This window comes from Schistocerca cancellata, chromosome 1 (assembly GCF_023864275.1).
Source record: "Schistocerca cancellata isolate TAMUIC-IGC-003103 chromosome 1, iqSchCanc2.1, whole genome shotgun sequence".
In the NCBI taxonomy this organism is placed as follows: domain Eukaryota; kingdom Metazoa; phylum Arthropoda; class Insecta; order Orthoptera; family Acrididae; genus Schistocerca; species Schistocerca cancellata.
This window is the reverse complement of record NC_064626.1, coordinates 901,178,618-901,199,639: the sequence shown is the minus strand read 5'-3', so window position 1 is coordinate 901,199,639 and position 21,022 is coordinate 901,178,618. Positions and strand designations below refer to the sequence as shown.

Sequence of the window (21,022 nt, the reverse complement as noted above, 5' to 3'; positions counted from 1 at the left end):
GACAAGGTGACATGGAAGTCTGGATAAGCTGATGCAATTTATCGGCCACTATTGCAGCAGTCTATATGCAAATTTTTGAATGATTCAATCATAGAACCTGCTTTCATTACCTTTTTGAGATTTACATTTTGTTGTACACATTTGTATGCATGCCAGCACTGGCAACTCAAAACGTAGTCTTGCACCAGCCTATCAATCACTGACCAGAAAACCAGCTAATTTTATTCATTTTCTTTATTAGAACGTCTAATCTTTCCTTATAATACTGCTGCTCTCATAAATTCCATTAGTGAACATTTTTAATGATTAACTCTGAACCAGAGCAGAAATATTATAAGAACTATCCAAATATTTCCAAAAACTGATCTCGAGGAACCATAGAATACCTCAAAAGAGGATGATAAGATGCCGTTTTGAATCTTGCTCTTCTTGCATGAGAATCCAGCCTGTTAGCCATTGTGATCCCTGTCTTTGTTTGCTTTAGTGAACACAAGTTGAAAAACCACTATACAAAGTTATGAGGGTACAAAGGCTTCTTTAAGATTATTTTGCCAACCTAAAGTCTTTTGAGAATGAATAATTGAAATTTCTGCATATGATGATTGTGCTTTGTTGATGAGAATTTGGAAAGTATATAAGTAAATAAAACTGTGGATCATTGTCAGCAAAAAACTGGCTGTCCTTCCACTACTACACAATTTTTTTAATCACATAACTTCAAAATCTTTTAATAAAACATTCTCGGGTTTCAAGCCACATCAAGTGGTTTACTGCCCACAAGCTTTCGGCAGGGATCTCCTCTGCCATTGTCAAGTGTATGACTGTCATGTGGTTGTCACTGCCGTGCTTATATAGCTGCGCCGTCGCTCGTGATGTCACTGGTGCTCGGTCCCACTCCATATAAGGTAATGTTTTGGCTGCGTGACCGCCAGCCCCGATTCAACCCCCTCAACACTGGATCCCACACTGTACTCAGCTGCAATCCATCTTTATTGAAGGTGTTGTCAGAAATTCTAATCTCTATGGCCTTGTTTATCACGCTATCCCAGAAGCCATAGTCCGTATAATAATAGACATCTCATCAAATGCAATTCGATGTCCATTTTCCAGAGCACGTTCTGCTGCAGCTCACTTTTCGAAATAGCGCAGACAGTAACACCTTTCATGTTCTATGTGGTGCTGTTCAATAATGCAAACAGTCTGGCCGACATAGAACTGCCCACATCCACACGGTATCTTGTAAATTCTGGGCATTCTCAGGCCTACATAGTGTTTTACAGATTTCATTAGTTGCCGGAGGCCTGAAGATTGTGTCTATTTTATGCCTCTTCAGGAGCCGACTAATCTTCCCTGTTGTCGAACCACAAAATGGCAAGAATGCAACCCACTTGGAGTCTTTTTCTGGGGTCTTCTTCCTTTGTGGCTTGGATGACACTGCTTTGAGATCTATTTGTTGTTGCAACCATTTTCCTTAAAAACTTTGCGTAAGTGCTCAATTCTCTCGGGAAATTTTCAATGTCTGAGACAGTTTCAGCTCAATGTACTAAGGTCCTCAGAACTGACTGTTTGTGTGCTAGGTGATGGAAGCTGGTGGCATGCACATACCGATCCATGTAGGTGGGCTTGCGGTAAATGCTATGACCTAGAGACCCTTTGGGTTTATGATGGACAAGCATGTCCAAGAACGGCAGTGAACCCTCCTTCTCTACTTCCATTTTGAAGTTGATGCGGTTGTGGATGCTGTTGAGTTGCTCCAGGAACTCTTCTAAGTTTTCTTGTCCATGTGGCCAAATGACGCAGGTAGCCTGAAAAGTCAGCTGTAGCAGAACATGCTCTGGAAAACGGACACCAAATTGCATTCAATGAGATGTCTATTATTAAACAGACTAATGGCTTCTGGGATAGTGTGATATAACGAGGCCATAGAGATTAGAATTTCTGACACCTTCAATAGAGACAGTCTATTGCAGCTGAGTACAGTGTCGGATCTGGTGTTGAGGGAGTTGAAGCAGGCCCGGCAGTCGCACAGCTAAAACATTACCATATATGGAGTGAGACCAAGCACCAGTGATGTCAGGAGCGACAGCGCAGCTATATAAGCACAACAATAACAACCACACGACAGTCATCCACTTGACAATGGCAGAGGAGATTTCTTCTGCAAGCTCGTGGGCAGTAAATCACTTGACGGGGCTTGAAACCCGAGAATGTTTTATCAACAGATATAACTGCGAAAGCATGCATTCGTACATTCAAAATCTTTAAGTTGTTTGAAAAATGTTTCTTCATTATGTAATTTTACCTGCAGGCAATGTTCCCAGGCTCACACTCAACCTCTGTCTGATTTCACTCTGGGGGAGGGGGTAGGGTGTGTCATACTTAAGACTAAGTTCAAAATAACTGTACAAAACACAGGCTGAAAAAGTACCACTTGCAAAGAATGCACATGTAAAAAAACATATGGCAATACATATGAAACAGAGTTTTGAGAATAGGGTCCAGACATGTACAAGGTGGACACAGCCTTTACAATGGATTAACATAATCATTTTATACAAAGACTGCATTTATATTTATGTTCAATAAAATACTTTTGCACTGGGAAATCAACTGAATTGCTGTTCTATGAAAAGCATTTGCTTTGTGCCAATCTGTACACAACTTTATATGCAAATGACCAGTATGGTGTAATTGAGGCACTGAAAATTTGTTACATTTGTGAAGAATCAACAGGTATGTTCAGCATCACAATGCATTATAACATAAATAAGTCAAACAATATATCAAACTACGTGACTGTTAACACCAAGAAAGTGAATCCATATTTAAATAAGGAACGGTATGTGATCAAAGTATTTAATTAAATTTCATTTTAATCTAGTTTTTATTAGCAAAGGGACTTGCTGGCATTCTAACAGACCATATAGGCATAGCATGATATTTATTCTCAGATATGAAACATGTTTATTAAAAATAATAATTTTCAGGTACATGCAAAGGACATAGAACATAACATTAAAAGAACACAGGAATGCTGAACTGTGTGAGATATCTGTACAATAAAAATAAGTTATAATGTGGTGTAACTTTAGTTCATGTCCTTCGAAAATTATCTGACAGCAGAACAAAAGAACAAAGGTAAGGTAAGAGGTATTTAGATATCTGAAGATTGACATAAAACGATCATATATTTTGGCAGCTGTTCTACGATCATATCACTCTGTAACACAAATAATTACTATAAACATTGAAAAATAATCAGGAAGCTCATTATTGTTGCTGACTGTAGTACCTAACAATAACTGGTACATTTGAATGTTTTTAAGCAATACAGTAAGTGCCAATAACACTCTTTAACATCTGATGGGAGAATTAATATTTCAAAGTTGCTCTACGGTGGCCACTTCCCTCCCCAATGTACTAAACCTGACAAAATGAGTCATCAAAGATGAAACTTTTCGGGAAAATTAATTTTTCATTTCGTTCAAACACAGAACTGAATTAGAATTTAAACTGTTTCACAATTGACCAGAAATGGTTAATCTATTCAAAATATTTGTAGCATTGTCAAGTTGCTGTTAAAAACAACACAACTGATCATAGAAGCACATCATCTATTATAACATTCTGAAAATGTTGACAAACATAACACTTTTGTCCAGAATTGATACACAACACATATATTTTCTGCTTAAGGAGACATTAGTGACACACCTAGTATGTGAGACCCTCATCCATCAGTGAATAATCAACTAATGGTGTACCATTATGCAAATGATTACAGTGCTAGCACATTACATGTACACACCTGCACAGACATAAACATATATCTATATACAAATATGAATGATTGTGGCAATTCCAATAAATGGAACATTTTTATCCATATTAGTATCTCTTTATGTACAACACACTTACAACCATTCATACGTGACTGTACAATGTAATTTACACACTTACATCAGCTTCTCATTTTCAATGGACGATTTCAGTCCACAGTATACACTACTTACAACACGTAAAATTTGTCATAATGGAAAAAAATCTCATTAAAACAGTTTCACTGTCCATAGCAGTCTACAGAGCGACTTACATACAACACTAAGCCTCAGTTCCTACCAAATATTACAATAAATGTTTATTCACACAAAGACTTACGAAAATCACACTAATATTCAAACTTTTCTCATAGTTCTTTAATTTACATTTTTTTAAAAAAAGTTTTCAGGAACTAGCTTTATTTAATGAAAATATTCACAAATGTACACTTCACTACACATTACTTGTTTTCAACAAGTTTTTCACGTAGACACTTTATTTTCTGTACAAAATATGCTTCAAGTGATTCTGCACATTTGAAGAATGGCGATTCTCTTGGATTATAATACCGGCAATTGTCAAATATTTTTGTCATGTCACCAATAAATTCACTTAACTTCTTGTACGATTTTTCATTTATCCTAAGTTCTATTGTCTGGAGATCTGGAAACATAAACAAATAAATTAGAACCAACAGCATGTACCTGAAAACATAAAAAAAGTAACAACTTAACAACAAAACAAATCCCATTACTTGGCATTTAACGCTTTATTCAAAATGTAAATAAATTCAAGATTAAGATTTCCACTAACACAAACAGAGTTCACTGTCTTAGGGGCAATTTGTTGTGGAAGAGTAAAAATTAAGAGACCTGCATATTCTACAAAAACTCATCAAAGTAAAATTAAAAGAAAAGACAGAAATAAATAAATAAAATACACTGAAGCACCAAAGAAACTGGTATAGGCATGCATATTCAAATACAGAGATACGTAAACAGGCAGAATGTGGTGCTGCGGTTGGCAGCGCCTATATATGTCAACAAGTGTTTGGCGCAATGACAGGTTATCACAATTTAAGCGAGTTTGAACGTGGTGATATGGTCGGCGAACAAGTGATGGGACACAGTATCTCTGATGTAGTGATGAAGTGGGGATTTTCCTGTATGACCATTTCACGAATGTACTGTGAATATCAGGAATCCAGTAAAACATCAAATTTCCGACATCACTGTGGCCGGAAAAAGATCCTGCAAGAACGGGACCAATGATGACTGAAGAGAATTGTTCTATGTGACAGAAGTGCAACCTTTCCGCAAATTGCCACAGATTTCAATGCTGGGCCATCAACAAGTGGCAGCATGAAAACCACTCAACAGAACATCATCGATATGGGCTTTCAGAGCCGAAGGCCCACTCGTGTAACCTTGATGACTGCACGACACAAAGCTTTACCAACATTGGACTGTTGATGATTGGAAACATATCGCCTGCTCGGAAGAGTCTCATTTAAAATTGTATTGAGCGGAGGGATGTGTTCGGGTATGAAGACAACCTTATGAATCTATGGACACTGTATGTCAGCAGGGGACTGTTCATGCTGGTGGAGGGTCTGTAATTTGTGTGGGACGTGCAAGTGGAGCGATATGGGACCCCTGATACATCTAGATACAACTCCGACAGGTGACACATATGTAAGCATCCTGGCTGATCACCTACATCCATTCATGTTCAAAGTGGTTTCCGACAGGCTTGGGCAATTCCAGCAGGACAGTGTGACACCCCACAAGTCCCGAATTGCTACAGAGCATGTCTAGGAACACTCTTCTGAGTTTAAACACTTCCGCTAGCCACCAAACTCCCAAGATTTGAACATTATTGAGCATATCCGGGATGCCTTGCAATGTGCTGTTCAGAAGAGATTTTCACCCTTCCATATTCTTACAGATTTATGGACAGTCCTGAAGGATTCATGGTGTCAATTCCCTCCAGCAGAATGTTCGACTTTCTGCACTCTCTGGATAGAATGAATCTTAGTTATGTTTGAGTCCCATAAGTATGTATAGTTAAATATATTTTAGTTCTGTACATCTGTGACCAGTTACTATTCTGGTTATGAACTTTGAATTGTGTTGTTTGGAAGATCATAAGATATCACACTCCTTACATTTCAAAAATTGACAAAAATAACTAGTCAAGCTACTAAATATTAAGGTTTTTCACAAACATTTGTGATGTGAATTTGTGTTTGGTCCAGCCCTTGCTTGGTACGATCACAGTCTAACACATACAGTCACAACACTTCTGCTCCTTGTTGTTATACACTGTGACAGCAGTGCTCCCAGTGGTCAGACAGCTTCACTTATGTATACAATATAGGACGGGTGCAAGTAGTATCTTTTATATTTGTAACAGTTTTTACAATAGGGAGCATATGTAGTGTCACCAAAATCTGCAATACCCACCACATTTGTCCTTTTTTAGTTTCCTAAATTTTATTTTCTTCTAAGAACAATAAATAGCTTGTCAAGTAAGTGAATGTGGAACCTAAGAAATTTATGTGGAATGCAACACCTGCATTATTTAACATACCAAATAAACCACCACACCTGTAGTGGAAGGGAAAACCACACAAACATAATAAAAAATCAAAAGCAATAAAATTTTTTCTCAACACAAAAGAAACTAATTCCACAACTGATGTTCCATCTGAGCCACTTATGGGAAGAATATTCAACGTATTTGCTTTTGAAGCAAAAATAATTACATTTACATAAATATCTGTGTATCAGGAAGACAACTGAAGTGTAAGAATGTAAAAATCATTAGTTTCCATATAAAGTTGCTAACTGTAAAGGAAGTGCCTGTCATGATAAAAAAAGAATAGCAACAGAAAAATATGCTTCTCATGCATGAAATATATGTTTATATTCTCTTACTTTAACTGGAGTACGCTGCAATTATATACACATTCAAAAGTATTTATTTCATGATCATCCATGTCCCTTGATCATTTACTAATGCTTGGAATGGAAAACTATAATAATTATTTTGTTAAGTAAATAGAAAATAATTAAAAACAAACATTAATTTTATGGCTGGATTTCTTGCCACTATGGGCAATTTTCACAGCAATGAGGGTTGCAACTGTATATCTTAAACTGTGCTATAATGTAGAATTCTCATGCAAATCTTGATGTTATCTACATCTATCAATTCCACATGATACGTATTTTCATAAATTCATAAATGGTCACAGTAACACAGTAATAGGTTAAGTGCCCCCCCACCCAAAAAAAAAAAAAAAAAAAAAAAAAATAAAGAGGACAGGTGACGTACAATGTGTGTGAGAATTCGATATTGTACCTTAGGGTGGCAGCTCAAAATGCCAATCAGAATTACAGTTCTTCACTTGCTGAAATTTAAGGGTTTCAGAAACTGATGATGAATTCCCACAACTTGAAAAACGCAGTTACTAAATGAACTACAGTAGCATAACAAAACCTGTAACTGACAGTATTAAATTACAAATATGTTTAAACGCGCTGTCACTGATTCCATATACATTCTAATTGCGCTGAAAGAGTGATTTTACTACATCTGAATGCCAGTTATTAGCTATATTTTGTAAATTTACTAGCCGAATAACCAGCATTGTCTAGGTATGCATTTATTCCAATCTTCTATTAGTCCATCTCCTCCAGCCCCAATCATTGTCCATCTTCTCCTGCCGCCCCCACCCCATGACCACCACCTCCCCCACCCTCTGCCACCCTTTTCCACCCCCACACACTGTTCATCTCCCCCTTCCCCCTCTTCCCCTCTCTTTGTCATCTCCCCCTTCCCCCTCTCTTTGTCATCTCCCCCTTCCCCCTCTTCCCCTCTCTTTGTCATCTCCCCCTTCCCCCTCTCTTTGTCCATCTCCTCCTATTTTCTTTCTCTGTTTATCTCCTCTCCCCCCCCCCCCACCCATCTGTGTCTATCATCTCCTTCCCCATCACTGCCTGTCTGTCTCTTCCCCCAACTTTGACCATCACTTCTTTCCATCTCTCTGTCAGTTCATCTCCTCCTCTCCCCTTCTCTCTCCACATTATCACCCCACTCCCATAGGAGGTTGGTGATTCTTACTGTCCCATATTTCTTTCTAGATTGTAAGTGATTTGGGTACCAAATTTGCCTGAAATAGTTCCAGGAATTTATTATGAGCTTTTACCCGTAGCTTCGCCCACATAAGCACATCATATATATTTCACACACATCTCTAGCGAATTTTGCCCAGCACTTTCATGTATTTTTGTAGGTAAATTCAACAGCATATAAAGTTAAACATCAAGCATGACGCGGAAGTTTTTCATGCACCTCGGTGTTTATGACTTTGTATCTCTCGAACTACATATCATATAATGATATCATTTTGTTGGTACTTATAAATACAATCTTCAAAATGCATCGCGAATGTGGTTACTAATAAAGATGTAATAAATTATGACATCCTGCTTCATGCAATTGCTGTACTGCATGAACTGCGAAAATGTAGTAAGTGATTCATCTTTTTGTAGGGTTGGTGAACAAGCAAAAGTCCATACAGGTTTGAAATTATGTGTAAAATTTGTTACAAGTCACTAAGTGCTCTCATTCTCAAATAATGGATGTATAAATCATGGGTATGCGTGCGCCGTGGGCTACACTGCTTTTTCACCCCCATCCCCACCCCTTTGGTAGGTAGGAGGTTCTTAACACCACAGTGACTCTTTCCGGCCAGTAAGTGAAATGTGTAGAACCTTACAAAGTTTTGCTGAAATCAGTCCAGTGGTTTAGGAGGTGATGTGAAACATACATACGTATATAAATGCACCCATAACACAGGTTTTTTATTATACGAGGGCGGTTCAGAAAGTAACCTCCGATCGGTCACAGTGTGGGTTGTGGGGGGAGTAGCGACGCCATCTGTGCGTTCACGCACTCAACAGGTCAGTCGGCATCAAGCCGTGGTCGAGTGAACGTCGTACCTGCGCTAGTTTAGTTTTTGTGGCAGTTTGAAATGTGTGCTGCAATAGAAAACCCCGCCAAATGTGAAGTGTGTGCTGTCATAAGGTTTTTTACAGCCAAAGGATATTCTGCAGCAGCTATTCATCGTGAGCTTTGTGCCGTGTACGGACCAAGAGTTATGAGTGAAGGAGTTGTCCGTGAATGGGTACGTTTATTTAAAAGTGGACGAGAAAACGTTCATGATGAAGAGAGGAGTGGTAGACCATCATTGGTGACTGACGAACTCGTTCAGACAGTTGATGCAAAAGTTCGTGAAAATCGACGTTTCTCAATGTCGGAGTTGTCTACTGGTTTTCCACAGATTTCTAAGACTCTCTTGTACGAGATAGTGACAGCAAGATTGGGTTACCGTAAGTTCTGAGCACGATGGGTGCCCAAAATTCTTACCGACCACCACAAAACTCATTAGACTTTCTGTCACGTTATGAGGACGAAGGAGAACCATTGTTAAACAGAATCGTGACCGGTGACGAAACCTGGATTAAGTACGTGAACCCTGAGACAAAAGAACAATCAAAGATGTGGGCACATTCGAATTCGCCTACCAAACCAAGAAAAGCCTCGCAAGATTTTTCTGTCAGAAAACTGATGGCAACGGTGTTTTGGGATGCCAAAGGGGTGTTGTTGGTTGAATTCATGGAACGTGGTACGACCATTAATCAAGACGTGTACTGTGAAACAATAAAAAAGTTACGACGGGCTATACAGAACAAACGCCGTGGTATGCTGACTTCCGGTGTCATTTTTTTGCACGATAACCCCCGTCCTCACTCTGCTCGCAGAACAACGGCCCTTCTTGAGTCCTTCAAGTGGGACGTTATCAACCATCCACCTTACAGCCCAGACCTGGCGCCAAGTGATTATCACCTCTTCATGCATTTGAAGAAATGGCTCGGGTCACAGCGGTTTGATGACGACGAAGAGCTCAAAGATGCGGTCACAGGCTGGTTCCAGGCACAAGCGGGTGATTTTTATGCAGAAGGAATTTCAAAGCTTGTGAAGAGATACGATAAGTGCCTCAATCGCTATGGAGACTATGTAGAAAAATAGTGCAAAAATGTAGTTGTAAGATGTATATATTAAAATATTTTTATTTAACTTGGTGTATTTTTTTAAATCAACCGGAGGTTACTTTCTGAACGGCCCTCGTATATATGGATAACAAATAAAACAAAGCTGCTGTCAATTTGGAACATTCATTTAAACACCACAATCATTTACTAAGCATGGTCTCACTGAAAATAGTATTCCTGTGCGCACTTCCAATTTTTGAACTGACTTACCCAGCTAGGCACAGGGAGATGTACAGTTGAATGTGGACTCCAAATCGTATTTCACATTAACAAATCATGTCAGAGATGAAAGAAGAATGCTTTTTTTGAAAGAAAAAGATGCCAGACTTTCTTTTGAAAGAAAAAGATATAGGACCAACTGATTTAAAGTATCTGTTTTGTAAACAGAATCTCCTGAAGTTTTTACTGTGTTTAGTTATAATTTTTATGACTAATTTTGGATTCACAGCCCTGATCTCAAACTCACATTCATGTTTCCAGCCATTCTGCCAACCTGGAATCTGGCATCATTATTGGTCATAGATGAAATGTGACTAATGACTAGGGCTCAGGTGGCATGTGGGCTTATCGAATTATGTGAACCAAGCACCCAGAGATTATGAAAACAGATACCTACATAAAAATGTAATGTAGTGCACATAAATATATTGAATGAGCAAATTATTGTATGTCTATACGTTTACCACTCAATCACTGGAATGCCTGTAGATGTTTAAGAATAATGCAAAGCCTTCTGTACTATGAATGGAAGAAATTGATCTAATCAGTCCTTAAGGGCAACACACTATGAAAAGTGAAGCAATATCCACAGCTGATGTTCTAAGCTGAGTAGAAGATTAATTTATAGTGTCCAAAAGAGAAATAATGAATATGTTAAATGGAATGAAGGTTTTATTATTATTAAGATATTTTGTTAAGTTTTGTTTAACGATTTATGTATGCAAGATATTACAATAAATCTATTAATTTTATATAAGGCAGCCATTTATTAGTGATAGTAGCTTTGTATATGAACTCATGGCTTAAGGAATTAAATGAGGAATATAACAGAAAATGAGCCCTCGTTTTTCTGAATATGTGAAGCACTTTGTAAAATAACCATTCCTCATTACCTGCTATGACATGAGGTAGTTCTGAGATGTGGTAAACTGAAATTAGCAGGTATGTGTTAAAATCTCTTTCTAATATCAAAACATGAAACTTGAACTGTGCATCACTGGACTTACCCATTGGCTCTTTTATTACTTTATAGTAATCGGGTGCTTCATTTGGATCCACAGGCTCCATGAATGGCCAGGCACTTTTATGAGCCTACAAATTAATGGAAAAAACATGAATATTTAGAGATAAATAATTATTACTGCACATATACTAAAACATTTACAAATAATATTTACCTGTAATTGCTTTATCAATTTTCTCAAGCCCTCAAAGTCCTTAGAATTCAAATTCTTCATATTAGCAAAATTTATGTTTGAATTTCGCTGACAATTAGGACAGATGTATTCATCTATATTGTCAGCTTCTGACTGCAGGATTCCAACACATCGACCATGGAACCAATCTTGACACCGATCACAGCAAATATAAAACCTAGAAAGATTAATGATAATGAGATATCCCATTGAAATTATTCTTGAAGGTAAAATTGTGAACAGATTATGCATGAAAATAACAGTCAAGAAAGGGTATTTGTCAAATTATGGTATATGGTATTAGTATTTTCTGCAGCAGTCTTCACCATCATCATCATTATTGTTATTTTACTGCATTTACTTCCTGGATTTTTCTCTCAATTATTGTTGGGGGCAGAGCAATCAACTACTTTAAGGCTGTTGCGCAAGAAAGATTAAAAAACCAATCGCTAAGCATGATATTATGGACATAAAATAGCCGGTAATATTATCTGAAAATGTCTCCTGGTCTGTTACAGAATGCTTCATTTGTGCACAAATGTACAAATGAAGACAGTAACCGATTTAAAAAAAAAAAAAATCTACAAGTGTCAATAAATTTTCTGTATCATTGTCATCTGCTTTTCCCACAGCTCCAAAAGGTTAAAAATTAAGTGATTAACTTCAATATTTATTGATGTTTTATAAAAGTTATGACTTGTTACTCATAAAATTCTTAATTATCAGATATCCTCAAGCATGTGCAAGGGCTATCCACAAAGTCGATTACATTTTTGCCTGCAAGAACAATGGGAGGAGGTGGCATGGCTTTTGTCTGAGATTTGTTTGTTCAGTTGGCATCTAATTGTGACAGCATGAGGTTCATGTTGTTTCCCCATATTCCACAATAAAAGTTTGAAATGTGTGCCACAACTGAAAATCTCATGAGTTGTGAAGTGCGGTAAGTTTTTGTTGGCAAGAAACTATGAAATAATTGAAACATATCGGCACATGTGCGAAGTGTACACAAGCAACATAATCACTTAAGGTGGAGTGTGCCACTGATGCATAAGGTTTAAAAGTGGCTGGACTAATGTTCACGATGAAGAGCAAGGTGGATGCCAAGCATTGAGGCTGATGAATTGGTCGTAAAGGTCAATGAGAAGATCCAAGAAAACCACTGATTCACAATGATGGAGCTACAAAATACTGTCAAACTCTGGAAAACTTAAGAAGAGGAATTCAAAATAAGAATTGCAGAAAGTTGAGTTCAGAAATATAGTTCTTCCATGACAACACTCGACTACACATAGCAAACTGCACTCGGGAAGTACTCGTTGCTTACTAGTGGGAGGTGCTTTCCCTTCTGTAATGCAGTTCGGATCTTGAACCCAGTGACTGCTGTCTGTTTCCAATGATGAAGGTTTACTTCATGGGTCACTCCTTCTATTCTGTCAAGGAGTTCCTTGAAAAATTAAGCTGATTCTTGTTGTAGTGTTGATTGTGTTTACTTAAACTTATGGATTGACTTTTTTTGGGTTCATAAAAATTTTATTTTTGCCTGTTATTACTTTTATGTTGTAATTTAATGTAGTAACACATTCCATGACCTTCATGCAGTGCTTTCTCGACTACATGGAACAGGGCAGTTCGAGCAATAAGTGGTGCGAGTTCACGAACCTCTTGTCGACCCCTGTTCACGAGTCTGGGTATTTTGACATTTGCATATATATATATATATATATATATATATATACACCTTGCTGTCATTTCTTGTTAATAATATTAGCTTATTCCCAAGAATAAGCAGCTTTCATTCAGTTAATCCTGAAGAGTTCCCTAATGGGTCACTCCTATTCTGTCGAGTAGTTCCTTGAAAAATTAAGCTGATTCTTGTTGTAGTGTTGATTGCATTTACTTAAACTTATGGATTGATTTTTTTCGGGTTCATAAACATTTTATTTTTATCTGTTATTACTTTTATGTTGTAATTTCATGTACTGACATGTTCCACGACCTTGGAGTGTTGCTTCTCAATTTGGTCCTACAGAACTTGATATGTAAATAAATAAATAAATAAAACTAGTTGAAGTCTCAGGTGGCAGAATTTTATGACAATGGAATTTTGAAGCTTGTTCATACCCATGAAAGTGCCTAAATTTGTGCACAGACTGACAAAAAGTAGTATTTATATGTCAGTTTAAAATTAATAAAACATTTTTTTTCTATACAGTTTTTTTTAAATACCGAAGTATACTCTACTTTTGAGACAGCGTTTGTACTACAATGGCAGGTAATTTTGAAAGTGCCAGAGTCATCTGCACAGTATTCATACAGAATGTTTATGATTTGTGTCCAGAAATGTGATGTGTTTTCAACATAGCAAAAAGTACATACAAACAAGGATATGAAAATCATTCATTAGCAAGTTATGACAGGAATTCCTTGTAGTGCCCCTGATTGTGTGTCGCACCTAGGACATGCGTTTTTACTTACTTTCTTCCTTACTTGCATCTCAGTCACCAGTTTCTGAATCATTGACTACTCAAGGGGGATCTACTGCATGTTCTACTCAATCATCAGATTTGAATTCAATGGATTTTTACCACAAGACACTTCTAAAATCCTTGGGGTATTCAACTCTTTTACCTAATGTCGGTGTTCTGAGGGAGCATATACAAAATGGGTTCGGCCAAATATAATGCACTCCAAGAATTATCAACATAGTATGGCAAAGCATGAGACGCAGGCTCAGGAAATGTCTCACAAGAAACATTAGAAATAAACCCATGTGACTCCCTAACAAAGGTTTTCACACCTGTATTCATGAGGAATTTCTATACTCAAATATCTAACCAAAAGAATCTGGACACGCCCATGTAATGCAAAATTGCCCAGCAGGTGTCATGAGAAACACCAGTACAAAATGAGACAGGGACAAGTATTCTGCCACTCAACTCACTGAGGGTCAACTCATCGCACTCACTAACACACCCTGACATGTCTGTATGTGGAAAGGGAGGCAAAGTTGCCACCGTGGTTGAGTTCCTGCTCACGCTGGCTGGGAACCATCATGACGGCAAGAAGAGGAAGGCAAAGAAAAAGCAGTGCTACCACTGCCAGAAACTGAGGCACATCGCCAAGTTCTGCAGGGCACAGTCGCATGTTTGAAATGCGTGAAAGCGCATGATACATACGAGTGTGACAAAACACGAGATGTTGTTGGTACATGTGTGAACTGTGGTGACACACACACTGTCAATTCATGCAGCTGCCACTACATCAAGAGCTGGAGCTGTGGGAATAAGAAGCCAACGAAAAAAAGTAAGGGTGCCGCACATGAAGAGATGGTCTTATGGAGCATGGAACAAGATGCAGCAGCCCCCCCCCCCCCCCCACTCCGCCCCACACTCAAGCGGGAGAAGTACGCCACACTTCCATGAAGAAGAAGAAGAAGAAGAAAAAATGTATGCTAAATTGAATGGGGCTTCCAATGGCGTGATGGCCACCTCAAAGCTGTTACTGAGGAGGGTGGCACCATGGGCAGAAGTCGAAGATGTCAGCTGCCAGTGGCAGCTGCTGAAGGAAGAACTGAAGGTTGAAGGTGGCAAAAGAAGAAATGTCTTCCCCTAACATGCCTGATGCTGCCACACAGACAATGCCTACTGTGGCAACCTCCCAGGAAGAGGCTGCATCAGCAGAGGAACCAGATGCTTGCTTGCCACTCCGTGACAGTACCAATTCTCACCTTGATAACCCCTTCGCCCCTACTAATTATCCTAAACCTCCCTACCCCATAAGACACAAGATTTCACTGCTGAATAAAGAATTGTGGGATGTCATCATATCATCACTGTCTCAGTCAAGTGGATACAGGAGGAATACTGGTCAGGAAGAAGAAAGCCAGCCCAACCCTCGCGACCAGTATATCCTACAACAGCAACAAGAAAAAGAGGAAGTGGAAGATCAAGGCTTCTAACAACTGCCAGCAACATATGCTTTATTTGTGTCAGATAACGATCAGAACAACCCATTAAAGAGACATCACTATTAACATCATCAGCCAGGAACAGGAGGAACAACAACTATCTGCTCAAACACCTCACATCTCAGACCCAAGGCAATCATTGGATATCAACTGAGGAACAGATCCATCAGGGACACTTCAATTCTTCTAAAGCTGTCAACAAGTTGACAGTTGGTGGTGTGATTATGAAGTGGAAATGTAAAAGAACAACCACAACTAAACCAAGACCAGGCAGGTGTCATGTGCTGATGGACAGAGACCACAACACTAGTGAAGGCTGGTTGAACATAAAGTAAAACAAAAAAATCACATGAAAGCAGAGGAAGGGATCATTTGTGAGTTCCATAGTGCTGGCAGTCCAGCTGGCAGAATGATTGAGTGTAAGGTGTTAAAAAGAAAAGGGACAATGGTCAAGCAGCTTCTCGTAAGACACACATTTCCATCATCAATGCTAAGAAACACTTGATATCGTGCAAAGAGCAGTGCCTAGACAGTAGGTGACTGGAAACGAGTGATTTGGAGTGATAAATCATGCTATATCCTGCGACAATCTGATGGAAGAATTTGCATTTGGCAAATGCCTGGAGAACATTACCTCCCATCATCTGTAGTGCCAACAGTAGAGGAGGTGGTGGCGGTGGTGGTGGTGAGGGTGGTGGCAGTGGTAGTGGTAATGGTGGTGCTGCTATGGTATGGGGGTGTTTTCAATGGTTAGGGTGATTAGGTTGGTTGGTTGGTTAATTGGTTGTGTTAAAATCATAGAGCAGATGGTTGGGCTCGCTGATCATAATAATAAAAGAATATGAGCCAGCCACTCTGCAACACATTAAACTGTCCACCCAAAAAAGACAAGGCGAGATGAACACATGTAGGGAAAAGGCAACCACCAAGACAAACAAATGCGAAGAAAGTGCGACAAAGTTAAAATGGAGGGAGGTTGGCGACCTCAGAGAGAAGGCTAAATGTCCACCCTTAGATGGTACAATTAAAAAAAAACCTCATGAATAAAATGTAAAACTAAATTTGCTGATGAGGCACTGTCACCCAACATTGAAGGGAGGGTCCTGGGAAGGTTAAAAGTCTGCCACAGAGTGGCTAAAAATGGGCAGTCCAGCAAGATGTGGACGACAGTCATATGTGAGCCACAGTGACACCGAGGTGGGTCCTCATGACAGAGGGGGTAGCCACGTGCCAGCCACGTATGGCCAATATGGAGCTGACGGAGAACCACGGAGTCCCTGTGAGAAGACCGCATGGAAGTCTTCCACACATTCATAGTCTTCTTAAGGGCACACAGTTTGTTGTGCGTACTGAGATTATGCCATTCTGTCTCCCAAAGCAGAAAAACCTTCCAGCGTAATAATGATCGCGAATCAGTTACAGGGATGCCGATCTCCAGAAGAGCTTTCCGTACAACCTGTTTGACCAGTCTGTCGACATGTTCATTTCCTGGGATTCCGATGTGGCCTGGGGTACTCACAAATACCACGGAATGACTGGACCGTTCCAGGTCACAGATGGACTCCTGGATGGTTGCTACCAAAGGATAGTGGGGATAACACTGGTCGATAGTTTGTAGGCTGCTCAAGGAGTCATTACAGAGGAGAAACAACTAGCCAGGGCATGAGTGGATGAGCTCACGAGCAACGAGCACGAGAAATGGCCACCAGCTCTGCAGTGAAAACACTGCAGCCCTCTGGCAAGGAGTGCTGTTTAACACGTCCTCCATGCGAAGCCAATGTGACAATCAGCTATCGAGCCATCAGTGTAAACCACTTCATGGTCCTGGTACATGTCAGGAATCGAGAGGAAGTGACAGCGGAGAGCCGCGGGTTTAACCGAGTCCTTAGGACCATGTGAAAGATCTAGGTGAAGCTGCAGCCTAGGTGTACACCATGGAGGTGTATGCAAATGGACCTCGAGGATAGGTGGTAAAGGCAAGGACTCCGGTTCAGAGAGAAGGGATTGTACGCAAACTACAATTGTAATCCCTGACCTGGGCCTCCAATGCGAGAGATGAACTGCCGTGGATGGGAAAAGGAGATGGTAACTCGGATGATCAGGAGAACTACGAATGTGTGCAACGTAACTGGTGAGCAGTTTTGCACGCCTAACCTTCACTGGACTAGTGCTAAAAGCTCCTGTTCCCAGTTGAACGTCACAGTGGTGCACTGGGTTGAGTAAACGCAACACTGAGGGTGCCGCCGAACCATGAACCAGACTCCCATAGTCAAGGCTTTTCGTAAATAAAAAAAGACGGCATCTGGAATAGGCTGTTTGGGTGACAGACTCTAGGGAAACTAGATTATCAATGGTAGAGTGACCCTGGAGGAAACTGCGCTGGTGTGGAGCCAGTAGGCCACATAACTCCAAGACCCAACAAAACCGCCGACTTAACATACGTTCTAACAGCTTACAAAGAACGTTGGTGAGGCTGATGGGCTGATAGCTATCCACATCAAGCGGGTTTTTACCCGGTTTGAGCACTGGAATGAAGTTACTCTCCCACCACTGTGATGCAACGACGCCATCGTACCAGATCCGGTTGAAGAAGACGAGGAGATGTCGCTTGTAGTCAGACGAGAGATGTTTGATCATCTGACTGTGGATCCAATATGGCCCAGGAGCCGTGTCGGGGCAATGTGCAAGAATGCTGACGAGCTCCTACTCTGTAAATGGAGCAGTATAGGGTTCACTGTGACGTTCAGTGAACGAGAGGGCTTTCCTTTCCATCCGCTGTTTGAGGGTGCGATGTGCTGGGGGATAATTCTCTGACACGGAGGCTCGAGCATTGTGCTCAGCAAAGTACTCAACAATTGTGTATGCGTCGGTAGAAAACACGACATGGATGTTAATGTCAGTAACACCTGTCGGTGTCTGGTACCCACAAACATGTCTGATCTTCGTCCAGACTTGGGAAGGTGACATATGGCACGCAATGGTCAAGACGTACCTCTCCCAACACTCCTGTATATGTCTTTTTATAAGCTGGTGAACACGGGCACGGAGCCATTTAAAAGCTATTATGTGCTCTAGCGAAGGATGCCACATGTCACTGTAGAGCTCGCTGACGCTCTTTAATGGTCTCAGCGATTTCTGGCGACCACCAAGGTACTGACTTTTGCCGGGGGCACCTTAAAGAACAAGGGATCTCGTTTACCACCGCAGAAATGATCCTTCTAGTGAGTTGCTCAACTACCACATCGATGGTACCATGTGGGGGAGTGACAGCAGAGGTGGAAGTGTCCCAGCCTGCCTTGTTTAACGCCCATCTTGGTAGACGTCCAGGGGAATAGCGCTGGGGGTGTGACAGGAAGATGGGAAAGTGGTCACTACCACACAAGTCATCATGGGCTCTCCAGTGGACAGATGGGAGAAGTCCTGGGCTGCAGAGGGATAAATCAATGGCTGAATAAGTGCCATGGGCCACACTGAAATGTGTGGGGGCACTTGTATTTAAGAGGTAGAGGTAGAGTTGAGACAGGAAAGTTTCAACATCTCTACCTCGGCCAGTAAGCACAGTACTGCCCCACAAGAGGTTATGGGCATTAAAATCTCCCAAAAGTAGGAAAGGTTTAGGGAGTTGATGAATCAGTGCAGCCAATGCGTTCAGGAGTATTGCACCATCTGGAGGAAGATATACACTGCAGACAGTTGTTTCCTATTTTGTTCTTATCCTGACAGCTACAGCTTCAAGAAGGGTTTGAGGGGGCACAAGTTCATTGCATACTGAGTTCAGGACATAGACACAAACTCCACCAGACATTCTATTATAGTCGCTACAGTTCTTGTAATATCCCCTATAACCGCGAAGGGCAATGCAGAAAGCAGGTGTAAAGCTTAACAGCTGCCGTACCGCAGCCAGGTGGTGGAAAAAACCACAGCAATTCCACAGGAGGATAACATTATCGTGAGGCTGGGAAGGCATGAAGCATGCAAGGAGGCAGGTTATGCCTCAGGGTCACCAGCTGCCACCAATTGAGTATTTGTATCCATTCCTATTGTGGATGAAGCATCAGTCAGATCCAGGTCCTCAGGGGATGCTGAAATCTCCAAATCACCAGCAGGTGCAGAACTGGTAGGGAGTGGTGGTGTTGTGGCCACTGGAGGGTCCTTTTTCTTAGCAGACTTCTTTGTTTGCTTGCCCTCTCGCTTCTCTTTAGGGGCTTGCTGGAAGGACTTCTCTGGAGTAGCTTCAGGCACGGAGGAAGACCGTGAAGCTCTTCGTCCAGCAGCTTTTAGCTTCTTTAGGCACTGGCGAGTGTCCACTGTGGCATTAGTGGAGACCTTGGGAGAGAGGGTCCCAAGGGAGAGGAGTCGGAGGAGGCCATTGCTTCTCTGGCTGGGGGGGGGGGACCAGTGTCCCCTGCATTTGGGGGGGGGGGGGGGCTACTGAAGCAGGTACTTTGGGAGCAATGGAAGGAGACTTTCCCCCTATCACCAAAGGGGCAGATGTATTCTGGAGTCCCAGAGGGCCCACTGTTTGTGGCACAGAGTGTGGTACGACTGGTACATGCGGCAGATATGGTAATGTACCTGCGGCATATGTGGACGTCAACCGAACGGGGTGTAATTGTTCAAATTTATGTTTAGCCTCTTGGTAAGTCAACTGGTCGAGGATCTTGTACTCCACGATTTTCCGCCCCTTTTGGAGTACTGTGCAGTCTGACGAGCAGGGGGAGTGCTGCTCTCCGCAGTTGATACAAGTGGGAGGAGGTGCACAGGGAGTATTTGGATGTAGTGAATGTCCACAGTCTCAACATGTGGCATTGGAAGTGGAGCAGGAAGACATGTGCCCGGATTTACAACACTTAAAGCACCGCATATGGAAAGGGATGTATGGTTTAATGTCACAGTGGTAAAACATCACCTTGACCTTTTCAGGTAATGAATCACCCTCAAAGGCCAAGATGAAGACACCGGTATCAACCCTGTTGTCTTCGGGTCCCCTGTAAATGTGCCGGATGAAATGAACACCCCGCTGTTCTAAATTGGTGCGGAGCTCATTGTCAGACTGCAAGAGGAGGTTGCGATGGAAAATAATCCCCTGGCTTTTATGGGGAGTGATGGAAACAGCCAGTCCCAAGCGAATAACGCCCAGGATTGGGCTGGGGGTGATGTCTGAATCAAGACTGCACGGCTTCTCATCCTGGACAGCACTGTCACTTCCCCAAACTTATCCTCAAGAACTGAGGCTTCACAGGCAGAAAGGAGTCCCCATCCATTCTGCTACAGACAAAATACCGAGGCGAATATGGCTCTCTTCTTTCTGTAGCCCTACGTTTCTCCCATGGTGTAGCAAGGGAGGGAAACGATTTAGGGTCATATCTGTCAGCATTGTCCTCGATCTTGCCCTTCTTTCAGGCTGCTGGCGCTGTATGGTCACCAGTAAGAGATGACTTAGTCTGCTTCATTGCGGGTCATCCACCCTGATGCCACCCACTCCGATCACGGGCTCTCCCCACTGGTGCCACAGCAAAGGCCATCTGGCATGATGGCTATTTCCAGGAGTCCTGATGCCCCAGGAAGACAGGCATACATGGGAAGTTTACAGCTCAGGCATCAGAAGTGTGATCCCTGTGTCGTCATGGGGCTACCCTACCACCAAATGGGTACGACAGCCCCACCACAACAAACTGGCTATCATGCTGGATATTGGG

General features: G+C 41.2%; 1 protein-coding gene across 1 annotated transcript in view; it reads right to left on the bottom strand.

Moving 5' to 3' along the window:
• Positions 1–3,169: 3,169 nt before the first annotated feature.
• The window catches only part of LOC126190882 (nucleosome-remodeling factor subunit NURF301), a 289,288-nt gene continuing 271,435 nt past the window's right edge, over positions 3,170–21,022 (bottom strand). The window contains exons 37-39 of the mRNA XM_049931491.1: positions 11,339–11,534; positions 11,168–11,252; positions 3,170–4,482 (exon numbers count right to left, since the gene is read on the bottom strand). Coding sequence (XP_049787448.1) covers positions 4,280–4,482; positions 11,168–11,252; positions 11,339–11,534 — 484 coding nt within the window. The 3' untranslated portion in view covers positions 3,170–4,279. The remainder of the gene's footprint in view (positions 4,483–11,167; positions 11,253–11,338; positions 11,535–21,022) is intronic.